Source organism: Dreissena polymorpha, chromosome 16, assembly GCF_020536995.1.
Source record: "Dreissena polymorpha isolate Duluth1 chromosome 16, UMN_Dpol_1.0, whole genome shotgun sequence".
NCBI classification, from domain to species: Eukaryota; Metazoa; Mollusca; class Bivalvia; order Myida; family Dreissenidae; genus Dreissena; species Dreissena polymorpha.
Window position 1 is genome coordinate 10,374,663 of NC_068370.1, and position 25,665 is coordinate 10,400,327.

The window sequence follows — 25,665 nt, forward strand, 5'->3', positions numbered from 1 at the left end:
AATATCTCTTTAAATGCAAATTATCTAACTCAAATCTGTGTGACTTCTGCGGTGAAAACATCGAAACTATAGAACATCTTTTTTGGAAGTGCAAGCACATCCAGCCTATTTGGAATCAATTAGTATCTTTTCTTGAACAACAGCAACTAAACGTTTAACTATCTTTCTTAAAGGTAAGTTTCGGAATTTACTCATTGAAATCAATAGACTGTAATAATATTGTGAATTTTATTCTTATATTGATGAAATATTTTATCTTTAACATGAAGTACAAAAACAAGTACCAAATTTTAATTGTTTTGTCCATAGACTTAAACTAAAAATCCAGATTGAGAAAGAAATAGCCCTCAGTAATGACACATTACAAATCTTTGAACAAAAATGGAATCGGATTAAATTCTCATAATGTTTGTCCACTTATAAACATTTCACTATAATGTTAGTTTATCTTTCTAAAATAGTTTTGCATATTTTATTTTATTTTCAATCTTATAAGATCATTGTGAATATACAACAAAACACACAAGTCCAGTATGCTTTCTTCCGACTTTAAACAACTCATCATTTTTCATAACTATTCTTCTGTTGTTCTTTTCTTTTCAATTTAAAAAAATATATATTAGCATATCTTGTATAACATGTCTGAACGTTATTGCTTTGTACAATCACTATGTTGTATGATCATATACATGTATACATTGTATGTATTATATTGAATAAAAAAAAAATATAAAAAAATATTATTATATTCGCTTAAGTCTACAATACGGTATATTGACTCTTAATTACGTAATTGACTCCGTTTAACAAAACGAACGGAAAGTGTAACTGAACACTGTTGAACGAAGTTAACCGTGACTTAACCTATTCATTGTTATGAATCACTTCCCATTGTTTGATACAACAATAGGAGGACTCGAAATGCGTTTAATTATAATTGTTAATTGTTTGAAACAGAAAACAACAAACATGTTATATCAATGTAAATGGTTAATTTTACAGATTTATATATAAAAAATATTACCGAACATCTTTCGAATGGTGTGTTTACCGTCGAGCGAACCTGAATGTGAATAAGGCACTGTGGAGTGAATGTTGAATTTCACATCAGAGTGAATGTGATCTTTTTATGATCTCTCTAAAATTAATTACCGAACCACTCTAGCGAGTGAATGTTAATTTAGTGTCTACGATTCAAGTTAATGTTAATCTAATGAGTGTGAATCTGATTCAAGTGAAAGTGAATCTAGTGAATATGATCCGTTAATTTACGGTGAAACTAAGCACACTGGTGTAAAAATAAGTAATCATAACCATGAAGAGAGTGAAATTTAACCTTCAGACCGCCAAATGTGGCCTGTGTCCTGAATCGGAGAGGGACCCGCGTGGAGGGGTCTCGCCGACAGACGACCCAGAGGAGAAGGACTTGGTATGCAAACCCGCCAGCGTCTATTGTAAAACCTGTCGCGCATTCGTCTGTGTCACATGTCTACGTACCCACCGGAAGTTGGTCATAACGGAAAACCACGTGATCCTTAATCGTGACCACGTACTTCTTGATGAAACAATCTCAAACGACAAAAGTGTATCTGAGCGAGACGGCAATCAATCGACGACAAAAGTGAATGAAACTCAAGAAGCAGGAATTCTCAAGGAAAGTGTTGAGTCTATATTAGAATACGAAAGACAAAGATTGCAAGTTTTAAAAGAGTTGTCAATGGGTCTTACAAAAGCAAATAAGTTTGAAAGTGACCACGAAGAAAACAATGCACAACTCACTGAAATTGTATTGGATGACGAACCTGTGAAAAGAGAACAGGTTTTTAATTTTTCAGAACTGTGTTCAGAACATACCATGCCAATTAAACATTTTTGTCAGTTTCATAAACAACTTTGTTGTGATGTTTGCAAATTTGTGAATCACAGGCTGTGTTCAACAAACGTGAATTTTTTACCAAGTTTAATCGAACGTGGGGATGCTCTTAAAGCTCCGTTCAGAGATATAGAAGCACAGGTCAGAGATTTTAAAGAATACGATAGAAAACTGCAAGGTGATTTGAAGCAGTTACGGAAATCTAAAGATATATTTCTTCACGATTTGAAGGAACAGAAACGCGATATTCTGAACTGGATAAACCTCATGGAGGTGAGAGCGATAAGAAGACTGGAAATTACTTTCGACAAATGCAAGAGAGACATTGAGGCGAAGAGAAGGAAAGCCAGGCAAGCGTGCGAGAGTCTCAGGGCTGAAATATATTTTCTTAAAGAAATCATGACTGACAATAGCCACGAGGACATATACAGGTTTATTAAGATCAAACGAGCGGAAAATCACATTGAGGAGATAAGGAAGAAAAAAGAGCCACGAAATCTTATGGCCTCTAGGTTCAAACTGAATTTGAATAAGGAATTTGACGAAATAAAGAGAAATGCTGATCAATTGTTTGAAATTGGAATTGAGAAGAATGGTGAAACGAAATACAACATTCGATTGAAAGAAGACGAAAATGTGTCCAACATTACCGGATGTGACGTCATGTCCTCTGGTGCGCTAGCCCTTGCGGACAGTAATAACGCGAGGGTCAAATTGTTCGATTCGCAGATAAAGCTTATTGGACGGCTGTCCATATCGGGCGGCGTGTTTGATTTGACAAGTATCGGACCCAATGCACTAGCCGTCACCTGTCCTTTGAAAGGAGCCATTAACATTGTTCAGATACGACCGGAAATGGAAATTGTTAAGACACTGTCAACAGGAACAGGTACGTGTTGGGGCGTGAGGCACCACGATGGTCTGTTCGTGGTTAATTGCTCAGCATCCGGTCGGTCCTTAATTAGAGGGATTGACATCGAATCGTCAATTGTGTTCCAAATTAATACGAAATGCAATTTCTTTTCGGACATTCAGTTTCCGGATGAAGGCATTCCTCGCATTTTGATTGCATCTGTGACGTCATACACAGAAGGAAACGAGACGGACGAGATGCTATTTTTCGACGAGTACCACGACCCACAGAGATCTGATGTTGTTGTAAGGGAATATAACTTGTTAAAGGTAAATTTTGTCGGTGTCAATGTTCAAAAACAAAGAATGAATATATTTTCATATAACTGTTTCAACAATCCAGAAATCACGCGACAAACTGTAGTATAACACAAAAAGATAGGTAGTCTCATAAACCGGTCATAGGCGCTCGATGTCAATGTTTTTTGTGTTGTTTTTAGTTACCCGTTGTTTATTATAATGCATACACATACTAAATTAATAAAAATCTTCCGACAAAACGTCTTCTTAAAAAATAGATATTGACAAATAGTATGTGTATGCATTATAATAAACAACGGGTAACTAAAAAAAACATCGAGCGCCTATGATACCGCTCGCCGTGGCCTAGTGGATTATGCGTCCGCCTCGGGATCGGGAGGTCGAAGGTTCGAGTCCCATGGGGAGCGTTTGTCGAAGGATGGATGTTTGTCATGGGACTTGTTCCGATATGGTCGGTTCGTGAGTCGCGAGCTAGTTAAAAATGAATGGTTACCGACTTCTATCCGCCTGGCGCCTGGTATAGTGATAGGAGTTTGGAGGTACATGGTATACACGCAAAAAGTGTCTCATAAGTCAAATTGGCTGGCCCTTTCAATAAGGGTGACACTTGAATGAAAAAGACCTTTACCTTTACCTTTTTATTTATGAGAGACTCGCCATTGCCCCGTTTGTGATAAATGCGCCACACCGGACCGGCGTTCTTTCTTCGTTCTCAAGGCGATACCAGGACGCTATAAGATCACAATTGACGCCGTGTAGTTGTCGTGAGAATGCATGAAGTCGGCGTCCAAACGCCAATGAGGTTTCGATCTAACGGCAACTGCTTTGGACAGTTAAACGCTAAGGACGCTGGAAACGCCGCAAAAATATCCCATATATTTAAGGGTCCAGTCGCATAGGCTGACCATATTTTAAAAAAAAATTACGAAGTGTCTATTTCCGTTGCCAAAACATGATTGATTTGGTCAATGTAGGGACACCAGTCTGGTGTACCAAGGCTATCAAACATCAAAAACTTTTAAATAAAATTGTTTAAATCATAAAATGCTTCTTTCAGAGTTTGCACACGCGCGGTGTGACGTCAGATCGCTTCGGTAATATTGTCGTCTGCTGTAAGGACGTGGACCAAATTTATACCATTTCCGGTTCCGGTGGTGACGAGGCGGAGCTGCTTCTAGCGGAACCAGACGGCCTTGCTGCACCACAAGCGATATGCTACAATCAGGACAAGACTCGCCTGTTTGTTACGTCAGAAAATACGGATTTTATTCAAATATTCGATTTTGAACGCTGAAACATTAAGATAGTATTTATGTTTGCGTACAATATTGGCTTATTATCTCATTCTTAGCAGAGAACAAAATCGTTGAACTATTCAGACACATATAAATGACACATATAAATGAGCATGGCGTGATATATACAATAAAATAAAAGAAATGCACAATAACATGTAACCAGTTTCTCTTGAAATCTTGAATCTTGAAAATAAAAGACGTATTTGCTTGTGTAACTGTTTTTATGTCCGTGTAGGCTAATTACAACACGGTTGGTTTCTTTCGAAAAATTTTGATCAGAGAAATGCGTTCATAACACGTGCTTGCAGACTTCCGCCAATCGTGATATATCGGCTATCTCGGATTCCTCCGTAAGATATGCCTCGTGACTAACAGTCGCTATATTGCCTTGTATTACTACTTTACTACCCAAAAGGTTGTCAGTCTATTGTTATGAGGCTGTATACGATGCGCGTTGAACTAGCGCCAAACTGTTTACCGAAACTTTGATATTAAGAGCACTATTAACGTTCATTTGTGTTGCATTTTGACCTATTATCCAAGTGATTTACTTTTCCATTATTATTTAATCACCCTATCATCCAGTTTTTAAGATGAAATTACGGTGTTTACAAAACCAACCAAACTGAAAGTGAAACTGGATGCATTACGTTTCGCGATGTTAACATTAAATATTTGTTCAGTTTGAGGAAGCGAATCGATAATAGACGGTGGAATATGTATGCAATACAGACTATCATTGCCGATTGTAGTACTGGCTAAAAAATACCTTTTATGACAGGTCATGTATAGAACGTTAATCAAAATAGTGACCATAAATCACTACAAATGTCTGGGTTGATCATTAATATAATTAATGCACGTTTCTGATCTAATTGCCTGTATCTAGTTGTAATTACCATGATATTGATAAAATTAAAACGTTTTTTCATAAATTAACATTACATGTTTTATTTTTATCATTTAGGTAATATATAATTGTATCATTATCATCATTAAATATTCTGAAAATAATCTAAATTATCATGATTACTTTAAAGTAGAATTTTTAAATTTTTCTCATTATTTTTAATGAATTTCCACATTTGCTTGATTCAAAATAAAATGTATTAATAAGGGTTTCAGTTTTTAATTTTTATCCAATTTTTAGTTCGATTAAATTTAAAGTACTAACTACATACATGTATGTGAAATGCTCTTGAGTTCGTTTCATGGGCCTAGAACCAGTACTTGGGTGTCTCTTGGAGATTTCTTAAGAATGCTCCCACACTGGGGATCAAACCAGTGACCTCCAGATCATTAGGTGGACACCACATCCATTACACATCAGCGACCTTTAATTAGTAAATTACTTTAGTATTGCAGCATTATATAATATAATGTTGCTACATATTTTTGGAAAATGATTAATGTGCAGTACTAAATAAATCTAAATGCATACAATTTTAATTGTGTATATTGTGTGATTATTAGTTACAAATTCACTTTTTACAGGTATACTGGATTATGAAAGACTGATAAACATAAAATTGACAACTCATCTCCCCAACGATACTTTGTGTGGCTCATTCTCAGAACAAACCCATAGTCAGTGAGAAAACTACAGTGTAAAAAGACCACTTGATTGTGACAATTATGGCTGACCAAGCAAATGTAATCATTTAAAATAAAGAAAACTTCTAGTTCAATATACATTTTATACCAATTATGACATTGACCAACACAGAAAATAAATATAAGGTTGATTTTCCCAAAATTGACTGTAACAATTGGATACTGTTTTAAGCTTCACTCTACTTTGTCTGAAAATAAAAGTCATAAATGATGTAATAGAAACATACATATTTAATTTTTAGTTTTACAAGTATATTTATATATATATACATATATTATTATATCTTTTTATCGATGGTCAATCAATTTAAGTTTAACTAATATATATATATATATATGCCCTGATGAGCTATGCGAAACGCGTTGGCTAAATCAATATATATTTAAAATCCCAGACACGTGTTTTTACTTTTATTATATATATATATATATATATATATATATATATATATATATATATATATATATATATATATATATATATATATATATATATATATATATATATATATATATATATACATACACATTATATACATGTGTATGCTTTGATTTTTTTCTATTGAAGCCAAATTATTATCCCATTAGATAGATAGATAAAATTACAGCAGTATTCCTAGTTTGTCTGCAAGTACTGCAGAAATCATGGATTATTATTTTACTGAGTCAGCTTTAATCTTTATATTATAATTGTTAAAACAGATTAAGATGTGCATAATACAATTGAGGATGCATCAAGATTAAAAAATGGTACATGTATAAATTAATAAAGAATCAATAACAATCAGAAACTGTGCATTTTTTCAGTATTGTGTGAAAGGATTTGAAGTAATTATGTGTTTTTTTAAATATGATTTATGTGAATTTGAATAAATATATAAAATTTAGTAATTTTCTCAGACAAAACTGTTAATTACATACCAAAGTATTCAGAATGTATTATTGTAATATTCATTCGAATTTTTTAGTACAAAAAGCACTTTTCCCTGGCATTTGTATTTATAGTAATTGCATATTTTATTATTCTGACAGCATTTATAAACTGTGTTCATGCAAGCATGAACACAGTTTCCTTTTTTGAGTATTTAAACAAGAGGGCCATGATGGCCCTGTATCGCTCCACTGCTGAAAAAAAAGGCTGAAACAAATTTCTCTGCATGTGCAAATACTTAAATATAGGCCCTATTTAAGCACATGTACACTTTTGTGACCTTCTGGGCTGGGTCAAATTTAACCCAAGGGGCATAATTTGAGCAAACTTTGTAGAGGACTACTATATCTCACTTCATACAAAATGTGGTAGCCCTAGGTCCTAGAGTTAAGGACAAGAATATTTTTAAAGTTTTCACAAAATAAGCAAGATATACGCGTATATAATGTTCAATTTTGTGACCCGCGGGTCAGGATCAAATTTGACCCAAAGGGCATAATTTGAACAAACTTGGTAGAGGACTATACGATGTTATTGCATACCAAATTTGGTAGCCATAGTCCGAATGGTTTTCGACAAGAAGATTTTTAAAGATTTCACAAAAAAGGCGCTTTATTAGCGTTTATTCAGTTTTGTGACCTCCTGGGGCAGGGTCAAAGTTGACCCCAGAGGCATTATTTGAACAAATTTGGTAGAGGTTTATTAGATGTCACTACATACCAAATTTGGTAGCCCTAGGCCCAATGGTTATGGACAACAAGATTTTTAAAGTTTTTACAAAATAGGCCCCATATAAGCGTATGTTCAGTTTTGTGACCCCGGGCAGGGTCAAATTTGACCCAAGGGGCATAATTTGAACAAACTTGGTAGAGAACTATTACATGTCACTACATACCAAATTTGGTAGCCCTATGCCTTATGGTTAAGGACAAGAAGAGTTTTAAAATTTTCACAAAATAGGCACTATATAAGCATATTATTGATTTTGTGGCCCCCGGGGCAGGGTCAAATTTGATCCCTGGGGCATAATTTGAACAAACTAAGTAGAGGACTATACAATGTCACTACATACCAAATTGTGTAGCCCTAGGCCTAATGGTTATGGTTTTCACAAAATAGGCATTATATAAACATATGTTCAATTTTGTGACCGGGCAGGGTCAAATTTGACCCTAGGGATTAAATTTGAACAAATTTGGTAGAGGACTATTAGATGTCACTATATACCAAATTTGATAGCCCTAGGCCGGATGGTTATGGACAAGAAGATTTTTGAAGTTTTCACAAAATAGGCCTTATATAAGCATATGTTCAATTTTGTGACCCTCGGGGCAGGGTCAAACTTAATCCCAGGGGCATAATTTGGTAGCCCTAGGCCCAATGGTTATGGACGAGAAGATTTGTAAAGTTTTCACAAAATATACCCTATGTAAGCATATGTTCAATTTTGTGACTCCCGGGGCAGGGTCAAATTTGACCCCAGGGGCATAATTTGAACAAATTTGGTAGAGGACTATTAGATGTCTCTACATACCAAATTTGATAGCCCGATGGTTATGGACGGGAGATTTTGAAAGTTTTCACAAAATAGGCCTTATATAAGCAAATTTTGTGACCCCCGGGGCAGAGTCAAATTTGACCCCAGGGGCATAATTTGAACAAATTTGAAAGAGGTTCACCCCAGGAACATTCCTAAGAAATTTCATCAGAATTGGACCAGTAGTTTATGTTAAAAGGAAAAGTTAATGCACGGACGCACGATGGACACAGGACCTTTGGCCAGTGGAGCTAAATATCAAATTAAACATTAAGTTTTGATGTAAAATCAGTTTTTATATGCAAGTGTCTATTTCACTTATAAATTAGAACAGCATATTATACATTATTGAAAAGATTATTCCAAGCTTGATGTCATATTTCAACTTTGCATAGTGTAGTTAATTGAACATTGTATTGAACTGTATGGGCAGCTATATTTTTTCATTTATATATGTTGTATTATACAAAATGCATTATTTCTACCACAAGTAGACCATATAAGGCCTACTGCTACTAAATAGGCACTGGTATGAATTTGACAATGTTTTTGATGCTCATACAAAACTTTAATTATTACTTCACTTTAGTATATTAAATATTTTCAAGTTTTTGTTCAACATTTTTTGCAAAAGAGTGTCTTAATGCATTTGAAAATATACTTAAAACAAACTAAAAATGCATTTAAACATACCTTTTTCCTGGTAAAGTGTATTTGGGATGATAAAAAATACACTTGAAGAGTATTAATGCTGGAAAAATGCAGAAAAAAATACATTTGTTTCTGTTAGAAGTGTGTCTGGTCTGCATTTTTAAGTGCATTAAATGCACATCAAATGCAGATAAATACAATGCCAATACTGTTACATGTATTGTAATGGACATAAAATGCACTTGTTCTTGTAATTAAATTCTTTAGTGAATTGAAATAACCTTTTATAACGTTTTAACAATTAATAATACCTTTTTATATAAATTTTCTTTTGAAATGTGACACTTAATTGATTTTTGCACCACTAGTAAGAGATATAATTTGTGCTCATAATGCTTTATCATTACACTATATAATATCATTTGTTGTATGAAAATTACCCGTAAAATTCATGTGAAAGCTCAAGAGATCAATAGCAGCGTGCTATACCCTGCTCCTTTTTACATGACTTGATGGTATTTAGTCCCCAATTCTACATGGCCAAGGGCAAATTAATGTGCAGATTTGACAAATAAGTCATAACTGGGATCCAATAGGCAGACTTTCATATTACTTGTATTTAATTTAAATCATGATCTGAATTGCTCTTTGGCAAATCTCCGTTGGTCACAGTATTCAACTGAATTTTGTTCACGTTGTAGTGATTATATTTTCAATATTTATCAGACAACATCTTTCTTCAAAAGTTTAACATGATTGCTTGGTTAATTTAGAAACAAGATCAATGCATAATATAACATAAAATGAAAAAATGTGTAATAGTAAAAATGGCAGCAAAAAAGCACTAGATTATCTGCCTTAAATCTGAGACGTTATGTTGATGTATTGGAATTTCTCATAAATAATGTGTTCCATAGTTGTATAATTGTATAGTCGCATGCATGAGTGTTGTCAATGTCACAATACCAATTAAAGCCTATAATTTACTAAAACAATTTGAAGTTTGATGTGTGTTTTTTTCAAGATCTGTTATATATAATTATATAATTATATATATATATATATATATATATATATATATATATATATATATATATATATATATATATATATATATATATATATATATATATATATATATATATATACAGGGATCATATTTTCCCGCAACATCAATCGGTCCGGATATAAATGGGGAAACGTATCCGAAAATGTATATCCGAAATCATGACAAATTACGTTAAAATATATACCATTGATTTTGCCATTCATGACGGTTGTATAATATATGTACAAGTAAAATTCCATTAGGCATTTTTTTTAAACAGAACGAGTTTTCTCAACTGGTTGTATCATTTGGTATTTCATTGTTGTTTCGTGTGCTGTTTTATCAGACTTTTTTCATCGTTGTCAATATTATTAATCTGAGTAAGTCTATACCGATGTTTTAAGTTGTTGTCGACTCGATAATAGCTTACAAACATGCACTGAACCAAACAAATGTCTGTGCGAGATTGGCTACTGACAACAAAAAAACAAAAATTTAATAAATTATTTGTTGTCAAATAACCCACGGCCGATAGTTTAGATGCGTAGGGATTTAATCACGAGAGCGAAGCATTTGAAACCACGCATCTAATTTTCCGGTCGTGAGTTATTCAACAACAAAGTATAAAGTACACAAATTATTTCGATTCTAACACGGTTTTACTAAAGATTTATTCAATGTATATTATTTTTCTTGTGTACTATTTTATGTGAAGTTCCGCCCATAAAAATAACTTTCGGCTGTTCTGTCGATCAGATCCGCGACTTTCATTCATAATTATATTACCGGATTATTACGCTGGTGGAAAATGTATCGGCATGTTTTGTTTAATTACAGCGCGTGCATTCAGACGCGTCTTTTCGGATGCGTCTTTAATCCGCTGTTCACAAGTTTTTGATTCTTGGTCTGACGTGCAATAAACCGGTCCTGACCGGTTTAGAGACTGCAGCGAATGGTTTATCAGACATAATCGAGATAAGAATGTCATTAGGGTGTGTAAGCATGTACACTGTGTAATCGATTTCATGACATGGGAATTTTAATAGCAACGTTGAACAAACAGAATCGGACCGACTGTTTGGGATTTTCAATCGGTCTTTCATGACCCCAATCGGTCTAGGACCGACAAAACCGAAAAAAATATGATCCCTGTATATATATATATTGTTGAAAAGTTAACATGCAATAAGGTTACTGTAATTAAGTGACAAATAGTTTTACTGATTTGATTGGATGCATATATGCAGATATATCATGGTTTGTGCAGAGGACAGTAGCAAAAACAAGAGCTGTCTCCGTAGGATGACATACGCCCCCGATAAACGCTTTGATAGAAGTTATGAGCATTTTTCAAAACCTAAACGCCGACCCTAAGTTCAAGGTCAAAGGGGTCAAAATTTGTGTGTGTATGGGAAGGCCTTGTCCATATACACATGCATACCAAATATGAATGTTACATCTGAAGCGACATAGAAGTTATGAGCATTTTTTCGAAACCTAAATGCAAAGTGTGACGGATAGACAGACGGACAGTGCGATCACTATATGCCCTCCTTTGGGAGCATAAAAATGTGTTTCACATTGTTTTGGTAAATAAGTAATGTAGTTAAAAGAACAGAATCATCAATTATAAAGTTATTGATTATAAAGTGTTGCTGGCATATTTGATGCATTCATCTAGCTATAAGAAGGTCCCTGTTTTATCCCCACTGGCACTGAGCGAGGGTTCTCAAAATCTTTAAACAATATGAATAAGTACATATAGGGTCTAGAAAGCCTTGTTGATATGGGGGCTAAACACCTGAAATCAAAGCGACCCAGGTTAAAGGCCGAGGCCAAATAAATAAACCAGAGGCCGCATGAGCCTGCTATACTATGAACAAGTATTGTTTCTTCTCAGAAAACTGGCTTAAGTGTCTTACTAAGCTTTAGACTTTGAGTTTCAGTGCAATCTAACTAAAATAAATTGGTTAAATTAAATAATAATTTGTAAAAAATAAACATTCTGCACAAATTCAATTATTTACTTTACCTGTGTGCATGAATCATTTCAGTCTTGATGGTTAGTGAACTATGTCAAAAGCACCATAGCTATGAAACACTTGTATTTTGAATATTGCAATGTTCCACAGAAATGATGCTGATGATAATTCTACACGATCATGACATGAAAAATGATGAATTATTAGATTATTATTAGCTATTTCTAAATTCCATTTCCACCAACAATTTGGTTATGCCACTACCAGTTCACATGCTTCGTACACAGTTGAAAATAACACTATTCCACTCAACAACCGTGACATATGTACTCAATTGTTCAACTTTTCGCAATTAAAATTGTCTTCTACTGTTATTGTTGTTTTTGTACTTTTGAAAGTAGTTCGAAAGATGGCGACTATTAACCCAGAAATTGATTTATGAAATAAATCGTCTGCTGATCCAGAGTGGACTTCCGCATGCATTTATCCGCATTGAAACGGTTCGTATGTATTTCATAACGTATTAAGAAGTTTATTGGTCAAATTCCGAGAAAGAAGCTTAAAAATTGGTAGTAAGACTGATATATAAACTGCAGATCCATTATCAGCCTTTTGATTTCAGAACAAACTGACATAATATATTGTTGTATAAAATACTGCAATAACTAAAATAACTTGGGGCACTTTGACTACTCAAAGTGCTCACTTTTTTAATTGAGGATTTTGGACAATAGGAAAATTCAGTTTAATTTGTTGGAGAACTTACGTACGGTGTACCGTTGTCTAATGGCCAAGTATATTCCCATTCAGAACGATAGAGAAAAACTTATTAGCCTATAGACAACACTACAAAGTGTATTATGGCGTTATCTGAACAATAGTTTGAAATGTAAATGAAAACAAATATTTTTCTGTGCTGAGGTTCATAACTAGATATAATTCAACGAGTAGTGTGAAAACGATCATTCGCTGTTGTTATTTTTCCATCACAAAGATAAACGAGCACTGCGCAAGAATAACATGAACGATCCGGATTTTTGTATAACTAGTATCCAAACACAAACAGACAAATGCAAATTGGAGAAAGGATACAATACACCTGTACATGATTTAATGTAAGCGCATTTTTGGGGATCGTAGTGATATTTATGAATATCTGTATTACCATTCACCGTTTCACCGACTGCTGTTGACAAATCTACTCGAGCGGTAAATTTTGGACTTCATCATAACATCAATCAAAACTTTATGCGCAGTTTATTCAGATTTTAAGTTACCATTATATGAAACATTGAAAGCGTTTGCCAGTGAATTTATAGACGAATTGAATAGATGGAGAAAATCAATTTCAAATATCGTTCGTAATTGAATGAAAACGCGTATAGATCTAGTGATGTTTGAATGAAACCTAAGACTGGATTGTGGGTAAGCAAGTAAAGTGTAGAAACTTCAGCGGGTTAATGGTATAACAAATACTCATATTTGCAATTTTAAAAATGGTGAAACTTGTGATTAAATGTTCTTCTTACAAAAACCTGTTATCGTGTTGAGCAAAATGGTTTCTATACTGTTGTGAACGGATGAGCTGAGGCTTGCGTTATAATACAACACGCACGTGTGCATGTGTTTAAAACTATGTTTAGGACGTATTAAAACTGTAACGTCATATTGTGAGATACAACTCTTAAACTTGTGTTTTTTCCCCGGAACCGGAAACTTATGGCGAGCGGCGAGTTTCACCCGGTGAGCGTCCCCCGGCCCTCCAGTGCCCTGCTGTGGTCCGAAAAATCGCTCAATCTAGAGGCGCTCCTCAAGGAATCCACACTTCCGGTCGTGGTGAAGATGAACGCCGCCGACGACAGCAGCAAATTGAAGAAGGACGCGGGTACACTGCTGCAGCAGCCGCTGCTATTGTTCAAGGTTCGATCTAGTTCATTCCTACATGCATCTATAGTACGCTGTTGTATTTATTGTTTGACCATGGTTGTTGTTTGTATGAAATATTTATTTTTATGACGGTAAATCAAAGGTAGCTTATTTAAAAGAAGTACATAATTATATTATCCATATACTGATAGAAGAAGGTACATGTATTTTAAACGAAATAATTTCATAGTTTTTTTACTAATCCTAATTCCTTCTTAAGTTATCATTACTGACAATATGGACTGCTGGATATTCGTAGTTTAGCTCCGTCATTTGAAACAAAGTATTTTTACGTTATCTGCAGAATAGTTGTCGTTTGAACTACTTTTTTACGTTTTTGTACAACAGCCTGACCACTGGTTCATCTGTATATTATATGCTTCAGGAATCGAAGGGTTTCAAGGTGATTGCTAAGAACGTGTCCAGTCTGGTTGCCGTGCGCACGTCACGTGATGGCGTGCAGTACCGCGAGGGAGGGGCCACCATTGTCATACCCGTCCAGTATCCAGGTCAGAACGGTTAAAAAGCGATGTGTGTACTTGCGTACGTATGTGTTCGTTCGCGTGTGTTCATTCGGTCGCGCGCGTGCGTGTGTATGTGTTTGAATTACTTCTGGTTTGGACAACAATCCCCTCTTCTAATACAATAAAAGTATAGCAATTTTCAGTCAATGACGCATTGTTCTAGTTAATCACTAACGTGATCTAAAGTTGAAGATGATCGCAGTTATACCAATTGCAATTCTGTATAAGGCGAAAATCATAATACACAAAACTGTGGAGAACTAAGACGCATCATACAGAAAAAAGAAAGGCTCATTAAAATGTTTATTTAGTCAACGGGTTATCATTTTACAACCACAATCATTTAAGCAAGTGTGGGTTAATACATGTAGAAATACGACACTAGTTAGATTTCACAAATGTTCAAATGCTCAGAACTAATATGATCGCGTGCTTGCACATGTGGGACATTTCATACTGTTTCGATTGATATGATAGCGTTAAAATAAGTGAAATGAGGTTATACTGTATTTATAGAATTCATTACGCGAAAGAACAATATTCCGGATGTACGAATTCTAAAGGCAGTGTCGGTACATTTCAGGCTGGTTTCGAGTCCTGGAGGAGGACACGGTCCCTATCCTCAGCGTCTCAAACCTCGCCCGGGTCATGCCGACCTCTTTCTTGTCCGCCAAGCGCGTGCCCGGCTTTTCGCTGCTGGATCCGCTCAACCGGAAGGACATCATGTACGAGCGCCTGGAATTCCCGCCGGGAGTCTTCACACTTCATAGCGTGTTCGAGGACCACGTGAAGTACACCACCACGAAAAACACGGTTAAGAGGAAACTCCTGCGATGCCTCGTCTGTGTCACCGGCGAGGGTTTGGATCTGCTGATTCCCTTCGACGTCACTGGGGAGTTTTATGTTGTTGAACACCGGAACCCCAACGCTAAGACTGCTAAGGCGGATAAAAACGCGTGCGCATACACTCTAAAACAGTTGATCGCCATGGGCGTGTTTACACGTCCGCTTGTGTTGAAACTTCTTATTGGCGATCCGCCGAGTAAGCCATGTGGTTTCACGGGTGTGATGAAAGTTGTGGATATAGTTAAAGACTGGACAGTAATAGCACAGACTCTGGACGGTAACCGCAAGTTACTGGAACTTCCGGTTTTGCCGTTTCCAGAATTTGCACAATCCACGAACGGTAAGGACTTACTAGAACCTGGTTCCCTTCGCGCTGAGCTCAATCACTTACGGAGCGGGATCGCAGACCAATACGCGAAAGAGATTAAAGTGAAGACAAGTTTAAGCCTGAAACCCACCAAGCCTCAGGCGGGAGAGACTCGACTTCCGGTACTGAACGGAGCAAGCGCTGCACAGGATAAACCGTTTAAACAAAAAACTAAAACTAAGAAGTAGATATTTTTGCTCCGTTCAATATTGCACTATACAAAAGTCGTGTATTATTCATGCATAACCGTGATTGTTCCGATGATAGCATAAAGTGAAAATAAAATATAGCAGATAATAAATTAATTTTCTATGATTAACGTATTTACGGGTCTTTAATATGGACATGTACTCTTTAGCCATTCCTAATTCAGTGAAAAACATGCATGCTCGTTTGATATTTGATTTGCACCATAACGTATTTCGACTTCTTCTGCCTTAAAGAATAGAGAAGTGATTAAATTCATAACATTTCTATTTCGATATAAAATAAAGCACCACAATCAGTGAATCCACATCCAATAAAAACTAACATATGATTCAAGTGAATGTTATTAAAATGCAAAAGATACTTGCTTTGATGTTTTTATGGGTCAACGTTTTTTTTAATGTACTTTCTCACATGTATAAATACAACGCATGTAGATGAAAGCTCGTGTGGGTGAAAAAACAACTAAATAAACTAAAGCTTTGTCACAGACGTGACGAATACCCCCACATTCCGCATTGACACTTAATATTTTGCATGTCGTCTTCACACAAAAAAGCGGACACCATGCTTATTTTTTAAAACGCACTTAGTGACCCCTTGACCTAGTTTTTGACCCAAGAAGGCCCATGTTCTTAATTGGCCTTAAGATCATCTCCATAAAACTTCTGACCAAGTTTGGTGAAGATCGGATGTAAACTACTTGAATTAGAGAGCGGACACAATGCTGAATGTAAAAAATAACGCACTAAGTGACCCCGTGACCTATTTTTAGGCCCGGAATGGCCCATGTTCAAACTTGTCCTAGAGATCATTTACATAAAACGTGTGACCAAGTTTGGTGAGGATTGGATGAAAACTACTTGAATTAGAGAGCGGACAACATGGTGAGGTTTAAAACGCACTAAGATACCCCGTGACCTAGTTTTTGACCCGGCATGACCCATATTCAAAATTGACCTAGACATCATCTAGATACAACTTCTGACCAAGTTTGGTGAAGATTGAATGAAAACTACTTGAATTAGAGAGCGGACAGCATTGTTATGTTTTAAACGCACTAAGTGACCCCGTGACCTTGTTTTTGACCCGGCATGACCCATATTCAAACTTGCCCTAGACATTAATAAGATACAACTTCTGACCAATGTTGGTGAAGATTGGATAAAAACTACTTGATTTAGAGAGCGGACAACATGGTGAGGTTTCAAACACACTAAGTGACCCCGTGACCTAGTTTTTGACCCGGCATGGCCCATGTTTGAACTTGACCTACACATCATCTTGTTACAACTTCTGACCAAGTGTGGTGAAGATCGGATTTAAACTTCTTGAAATAGAGAGCGGACACCATGCTCAATGTGTAAAACGTACTAAGTGACCCTGTGACCTAGTTTTTGATCTGGCATGGCCCATGTTCGAACTTGGCCTTCAGATCATCTAGATAAAACTTCTGACCAAGTTTGGTGAAGATCGGATGAAAACTACTTGAATAAGAGAGGAAACCATGCTGAATGTTAAAAAACGCACTAAGTTACCCCGTGACCTAGTTTTTGACCCGGCAAGGCCCATGTTCGAACTTGGCCTCGACATCATCTAGATACAACTTCTGGCCAAGTTTGGTGAAGATCGGATGAAAACTACTTGAATTAAAGAGCGGACAGCATGCTGAATGTTTAAAACGCACTAAGTGACCCCGTGACCTAGTTTTTGACCTGGCAAGACCCATGTTCGAACTTGGCCTAGACATCATGTAGATACAATTTCTGACGAAGTTTGGTGAAGATCGGATAAAAACTACTTGAATTAGAGAGCGGACACTTAATACGGACCGACAGACAGACCGACAGACCGACCGACCGACCGACCAACCGACCGACCAACCGACCAACCGACCGACCGACCGACCGACCGACCGACAGACAAGTTCACTCCTATATACCCCCCTAAACTTCGTTTGTGGGGGTATAATTATGAAAACGTAATGAGGTAAGAAATGCAGTACACAATAAGCAAAACATAATATCAATATGTAGGGTGCAGTCGGTGAACTAATTTTTGATCAGTGAGAACGCTATACTCATGACAATGCACTTTTGATATATCTTTGATTATACGCGTGTTGATACAAAAGCTGCTTTTAACGTAGACTATGCATCGCTGATCATCTGAGAGGTCTTAGGCAGAGTTATCTCCCGTATATCCATCATCTGCCCCATACCCAAGGGCGGTAACTCGGCGCTTTGCACCGAATCATTGTCGGAACTCTCAAACATGAAGTCATTCGGTTCATCGTCTGTAACACTTATGTTAGTGATTAAGTCAAGCGTCTTAAGACTCTCGTCACGTGACTTTCGCTTCTCCGTCGGAATGTGCTGAATCATCGATTGATTCGTATCCATTTCAGGCGAAAGTTTAATCAGCGTTCCAAACGAATGCGCGTATTTCTTGCACAACAACTGAGCATCAATGTAAGTCCGCATGTTTTCAAACTGCTCCATGTTGACTGCGGTTGTTACTGCACAATTAGCGTCCACAGGAAGTTCGAACAACACGTTTCGTTTGTTTAAAATTGTGCTTGCTATGATAGTGTCTTCTTTGGCCTTTCCCTTTAGTGCTAACATTCCGCTAAAAATACACGGCACCATAGGCGGTTTCCCGTAAACCATTCTCACTTTGAGCGGAAGTTGCAAATCCTCTAAAATGTCTTTTATCCGGTACACCGTCCTCGAGTCTCGCACTCCTTTCTCATACACGAGACTGAAGCGCCCTCTCGTGGAGAGCGGAACGAGCACCTCCGTGTCGTCTGTATCCAGACATTTAAGATATGGAATCTCCACTGTAGTGTACTCCTTGCTCTTTCGTTTTATGAAACCAGTCTGCGCTGTTGTCTGCCATTTTGCGGCGAAGGTACCTGTTAATGATTTTGATGTACATTAAAATTGCCGATTGCATATATGATAATAGCGAGAAAAGTACACACTGATGACATACTCAGTAATTTGTGTTTCATACTGTTTCTCGCAGAGAACTATTAATTTAAAATGCAAAGAGACACATTTTCGTATTTGTGCAAAATAGCATCAAATGTTTTACTTACACAATTATAATAATTGGAATAGTCAAAAATGATTAAATAGAAATTAAAAACAAGAGCACCGCCTTGCGGGTGCAGACCGCTCATCTATTTTCTTTTTAAAGGTGAAGGGACTCTCATTTTCAATCACAAAGGAGGGAGGGGTGGAGTGAAGAGGGGTGTATAGTGTGGGGGTGTGGACATTTATTACATTTTATTCCAAAAATGCGAAAAAAATGCAAAAAAAAAAAAAACAAAATCGGGGGGGGGGGGGAGGTTGGGTGGGGATTCTTTGGTGCGATGGTTGGACACTCCGACAGTAGTTCAATTATAAAATAATAAAAATAAATCTTTGTGTTTTTTTAACCGTTTCAAAAAATAAATTTGCGGGGGGGGGGGTGAGGTGGGGGGGGGGGGGTATAGTGTGAGGGTGTGTTGTGGTAATTTGTGAGATGATCTTAAAAAAAAAAAAAAATTGTGGGGGGGGGTGAGGTGGGGGGGGGGGGGTATAGTGTGACGGTGTGGTGGTAATTTGTGAGATGATCTTAAAAAAGAAAAAAAAATAATTAGGGGGGGGGGATTCGGGTGGGGGGAGGGGGGATGGGGGGATTCTTGGGTGCGATGGTTGGAGGGTATTTTATACATAAAATAATCAAAATAAATAGTTGTGCTTTTTAACCGTTAAAAAAAATAATTTGGGGGGGGGGGGTGGGGGAGTATAGTGTGAGGGTGTGGTGGTCATTTGTGAGATAATCTAATAAAAAAATATAAAAAAATAAAAAAATTAAAATAGGGGTGGGGGGGGTGATTCGGGGGGGGGGGGGAGTTTGGGGGGGGCACGGGGGATGGTTTGGGTGGAGTCTATTGTGGTATGTCAGGTAAGAGTAGTTTTGTCAAAGTATCAATCAAATCTAATCATAAATAAAGAAGTTATGGCAATTTTAGCAAAATTTAATAATTTGACCTTGAGAGTCAAGGTCATTCAAAGGTGAAGGTAAAATTCAACTTGCCTGGTACAGTAACCTCATGATAGCATGAAAGTATTTGAAGTTTGAAAGCAATAGCCTTGATACTTAAGAAGTAAAGTGGATCGAAACACAAAATTTAACCATATATTCAAAGTTACTAAGTCAAAAAAGGGCCATAAATCCATAAAAATGACATCCAGAGTTATGCAACTTGTCCTTTTACTGTACCCTTATGATAGTTTGCGAGTGTTCCAAGTATGAAAGCAATATCTATGATAATTTAGGGGTAAAGTGGACCAAAACACAAAACTTAACCAAATTTTCAATTTTCTAAGTATAAAGGGCCCATAATTCCGTCCAAATGCCAGTCAGAGTTACATAACTTTGCCTGCACAGTCCCCTTGTGATAGTTAATAAGTGTTGCAAGTATGAAAGCAATAGCTTTGATACTGTAGGAATAAAGTGGACCTAAACACAAAACTTAACAACATTTTCAATTTTCTAAGCATAAAAAGGGCACATAATTCTGTCAAAATGCCAGTCAGAGTTAGATTGCTTTGCCTGCACAGTCCCCTTATGATAGTTAGTAAGTGTTGCAAGTATGAAAGCAATAGCTTTGATACTTAAGGAATAAAATGAACTTAAACACAAAACTTAACCAAAATTTTCAATTTTCTAAGTATAAAAAGGGCACATAATTCTGTCAAAATGCACGCCAGAGTTATCTAACTGTGCCTGCCCAGTCCCCTCATGATAGTAAGTAAGTGTACCTAGTTTGAATGCAATAGCATAGATACTTTCTGAAAAAAGTGGACCTAAACGCAAAACTTAACCAAAATTTTCAATTTTCTAAGTATAAAAAGGGCACATAATTCAATCAAAATGCACGCCAGAGTTATCTAACTTTGCCTGCCCAGTCCCCTCATGATAGTAAGTAAGTGTACCAAGTTTGAATGCAATAGCATTGATACTTTCTGAGAAAAGTGGACCTAAACGCAAAACTTAACCGGACGCCGACGCCGACGCAGACGCCGACGCCGACGCCAAGGTGATGACAATAGCTCATAATTTTTTTTCAAAAAATAGATGAGCTAAAAACGAACAATTGCGTTTGCATTCAAAAAGATAAAACCCAGGACATCTGGGAGAAAAATATAATGCCCCACCACTAAATCACTCTTGCTATTTATATATGAGCCACGTTCTGAGAAAACTGGGCATAGTGCATGTGCGTAAAGTGTCATCCCAGATTAGACTGTGCAGTCCGCACAGGCTAATTAGGGACGACACTTTCCGCCTAAACTTGATTTTCGGCAAGGAGGGACTTCCTTGAAACTAAAAATACCATAAAAGCGGAAAGTGTCGTCCCTGATTAGCCTGTGCGGACTGCACAGGCTAATCTGGGACGACACTTTACGCACATGCATTAAGCCCAATTTTCTCAGAACAAGACACACATATATAGCCTGTTTAAACGCTTTTTAATGATGCATTTTTTTCCAAATTATCAATAAAAACCAATGCAAGTTATTGATTTCGACAAACGAGCAGATATTGGTAAAAGTTGTGCTATCTCAGTGGTTTTATTTTCCTGCATTGAATTTAATTGATTGTCATTTTGAAGAACTGCGAAGTATTTTCCCTGTTAAGTTATTAAAAGTGCTTGTAATCAGTGATTGCCACTAGTTAGATGATCAAAAAAAATATTTGTTCACGATAGTACGTTATTTTGAATGAATTTACAACAACTTTTGAACGAAAAAGTATGTACCCTTCACGGTGAGCACGGTCCCCGCTGGGATCTTGCGCTCCTTGAACGACTGCGTCTCCTCGTCTGCCGCCTCCTCTTCCGCGTGCACCCTGATAGCCCGGATGTTTGTGCGCGTGAAGAACTTCCGGCCGCTGCTCTGCGCCACTTGCTCGATAGATCGGAACACATTCCCGCGACCGAAGTCCGGCGGAACTACCTCGAACCAACCTTCGGACAAAAATAAGGTTCAAACATGAAAAGGTACGTGTTGTAAAATGTACATTTATTGAATTCCGTTTTAAATGTTTCGTAACTTTGAACATTTACAAAGCCCAAGTAACATTGATTAAGAAGAAAATACACTCAACAAAGTAATACATCGGACATTATTAATATTAAAAATAAATGCGTCTAGTAATGTGGAACAATTAACAATGGATCACTTTGTTGATTGTTGTTCCAGTTTAAACTTTATCAGCCTTGAATATAAATGGAAAAGTAAAAGACGTAAGTATGCTCACAAGGTCCGCCGATACAGATATTTTATTGACTTCTTTAAAGAAGTGGAGCTATAAAAATTAAATAACTTTGAAAGAAAGCAATGAGCTCAGCACACAATATGAAATACAAAAAGAAATAGCCTAACGCTATCACATATTAAAAGAGGAAATTTGTTGGATTCGATGGAATATCGATTTTATTTCACTCGTGATCATAAAAAATATTCGATGGAATATCGATTTTATTTCACTCGTGATCATATAAAATATGTATTTTTTATGATCACGAGTGAAATAAAATCGATATTCCATCGAATCCAACAAATTTTCTTTTTATTTTATGCCTTTTTCGCTGTTTGTTTTTTTGACATTTCAAAAGAGTTTAACTGAATAATTTCGCTTGATTTATGACGTCATTACGTCGAAAAAATGACGTCTTTTCACAGTAAAACAAAGAAAAATATCGTTATTTTTCACTGTTATTTTTCACTGTTTAAAACAGTGAAATACCAGTTATATTTCACTGATATTTCTCTATAAACCACCGGAAAGCATAAAATAAATTTAAATGTTGCATTTGTATTTCAGTAATCATCAAATTATAAATAAAAATTGCTAATAAATATTTATGAAATATACGAAGACTATACATGTTGAAGTTCTCACTGTTGAAACATGTACGGTTTTATTGTGTATGCTGAATCCTAAACAGACTTCATATATAATATAAGAGCTGTCTCCATAGGATGACATATGCCCCCAATAAACGCTTTGATAGAAATTATGAGCATTTTTCGAAACCTAAACGCATTTTTCGAAACCTAAACGCGGACTCTAAGTTCAAGGTCAATGTCAAGGGGGTCAAAATTTGCGTGCGTATGGAAAGGCCTTGTCCATATACACATGCATACCAAATATGAATGTTACATCTGAAGCGACATAGAAGTTATGAGCATTCAAAACCTAAAAAAAACTAAACGCAAAGTGTGACGGACAGACAGACGAACAGACAGACGGACGGACGGACAGACGGGCGGACAGTGCGATCACTATATGCCCTCCCTTAGAGGGCATAAAAAGATGATAAATCATACAGTTATTTACTTAAAACATATAGTACCTTGAAAATCATCTGGAATATCAAGCGTCTGTCCGACTTCAAAGTACGGCCCGTCTTTGTCATGGTATATAGTTCGAGCCTTCGCGTGCTTCTTGCACGTGCGCTCGTGCAATAGTACCGGCTGACCTGCGTAGATACTGAGACCCGGGGGAAGGGAGCTGGCTCCAGCCCCTGCAATGGACTCGAGACGCGCGACGCAAGGGAGACTTGTGCCGTTGTCGAAATTATTTAACACGGTCACTGAGTCTTCACTCCACTCAAAATTTGCCACACCTCCTGACTCCTCTGTCAACGAATGGTCCGTGTCCGTCATACTTATTTATCACTGCAGCATTTTCTGTATCACAAATATCACTTTTCACTTACTTTGACATCGAATCCATTATAGTTTGAAGTTTTCCCTATTTAATTCATCGCGATCAAATGTTAAACACATGTGTTTGGTTTCGCTTCGGTGCATAAACAAGTATTTATAGAACACTGAAAACCGGTTTTAATCAATTACAATACCACGTAATGGGCCACCAGACCGGAACATTTCAATCGATTATTGGGAGGTTAGGGTAGAATGTATGCGAATACCTGTATTTGTCGCCCACTTCAATATTCAATATTGTAGCGGTTAAATCCGTTTAAACGTGTTATTAAAATGGTTGATTACAAAACCTCATGATTGTAATTTTAAAGCGTTAAAATCCAAACCGTAACGACATCATACAAACATTAATTGAACTGTTCACATTATGCACAATATCTGATGCAACGGTCTAGGAATGTGTGCGTCACACATTGCTTTTAAATACCAACGCCTTAATGCGTATTTTCTATTTAAAAAAAGGCAACTTTTTTAACGATATTTAAAATAACTAATTATGTAGTAGGGAACATGTTTTCATTTTTAATTTCTGTATACCTGTAGTTGCATAAGACATAAACAAACATACGCGCACGTTAGTTAGCAAGACCGTATCTATAGCGCCGCGAGGCCTTTACAACGTTCTGGGCTGGACATTACAAAGCTCTTCAACGAAATCTCAACCCATTTATTCCTAGTGGACTCTCCTATCCATCTAAATTGGATCATTTTATTTCCAAAATTAGGGGTGTCTGGTATATTTATTTCTATAATTATAATATTTCTTACAGAAATTCCTTTAAGCAAACAGCGCAGACCCTGATGAGACGCCGCATCATGCGGCGTCTCATTTGGGTCTACGCTGTTTGCCAAGGCCGTTTTCTAGACTATAGCCCAGTCTAAGCATAAATATATTAACTTCAAGGCCCAGTTTGAGGACTGTCCAGTCCCTCCAGGGAGTATCCCACTCAGTGTATTGGTGCACCTTACCGTTGATCTTTATCCTCGTCTCGGCTGACTGAGAAATCGTTGATTGCAATATTGCCGTGCTGCGGTGCATTGATCAACAGCGGATAAGTGATTCCATAGTATGGCGCACCAAAGGGGTCGAAACTTTAACTTCTGCTCGAGCAGCAATATGCTGCTCGAGCAGCATTTATTTTTAGAATAAGCCATTGAACCTGTCAGCCAATCAAATTTGAGCTTACAAACGGACGACATAAGCTATCTCTACGGAAACGAAATAGACCGTTGAAGCGTGAATATTGTCAGATCGTGAGATCTGTCAGATAAATAAGTGCCCCCTACCATATGTCCACAACGAGGTGCCAGTACACAACTTTATCATACCTATTGTTATCTAAAAATGAACCAGCAGATCTCCCGCGTGCGCGTCCCTCGTTTCCTTTGTTCACTGACCTACTGGATTTTCAAACTGTGCTGTTATTGAATGTAAACATTTTTGTTCAATAATAAGAGAAGTTGGAACCTACAATCGACGATAAACAAGTTTGCGAGGTAGGTGTTTATTGTTATTTCAGTTTGTGATATTAAAATTGATATCATTATGCACTTGCTTTAAATTCAAATTCGGAATTATGGGGAAACTCGTACCATGGAGACTTCGAACCACTTTTGAATATACTACGTTCACTTAGTCATTTTTGGTAGTAATTGTTGTTGAAAACATTCTTGAAAACACAAGTTATTTCGCGAAAAATAAATATGTACACTTAAACACCGTTATTTTGAACACCGATAATCCGAATTCAACGTTAATTGAAAAATAAATACAATTCAAAATTTTATCTTAAACTCAATTATTAATTTTATTAAAATATAAAATTGAAATATATAATTATGTAAAATGTAGTTTATATAAAACGTTTGTTGGGCATGACATGATTAAAATATTGATC

The 25,665-nt window shown here is 36.6% G+C and overlaps 3 protein-coding genes across 3 annotated transcripts; 2 read left to right on the forward strand and 1 right to left on the reverse strand.

Moving 5' to 3' along the window:
• The first annotated feature begins 1,053 nt into the window (after positions 1-1,053).
• Positions 1,054-4,582, forward strand: LOC127861880 (uncharacterized). Its single transcript, XM_052400593.1, has 2 exons — positions 1,054-3,055; positions 4,104-4,582. Exons 1-2 carry the CDS (start codon positions 1,316-1,318, stop codon positions 4,338-4,340), a joined length of 1,977 nt encoding a protein of 658 aa, XP_052256553.1. The 5' UTR covers positions 1,054-1,315; the 3' UTR covers positions 4,341-4,582.
• Positions 4,583-12,699: 8,117 nt separating this feature from the next.
• Positions 12,700-16,071, forward strand: LOC127861888 (uncharacterized). Its single transcript, XM_052400606.1, has 3 exons — positions 12,700-14,027; positions 14,419-14,542; positions 15,141-16,071. Exons 1-3 carry the CDS (start codon positions 13,827-13,829, stop codon positions 15,956-15,958), a joined length of 1,143 nt encoding a protein of 380 aa, XP_052256566.1. The 5' UTR covers positions 12,700-13,826; the 3' UTR covers positions 15,959-16,071.
• A 155-nt stretch (positions 16,072-16,226) lies between these two features.
• LOC127861885 (uncharacterized) lies at positions 16,227-23,841 on the reverse strand. Its single transcript, XM_052400600.1, has 3 exons — positions 23,392-23,841; positions 21,793-21,999; positions 16,227-18,891 (listed from the first exon to the last, which is right to left on the reverse strand). The coding sequence occupies exons 1-3, from the start codon at positions 23,702-23,704 to the stop codon at positions 18,128-18,130; spliced, it is 1,284 nt and encodes a 427-aa protein (XP_052256560.1). The 5' UTR covers positions 23,705-23,841; the 3' UTR covers positions 16,227-18,127.
• Between the last annotated feature and the right edge of the window lie 1,824 nt (positions 23,842-25,665).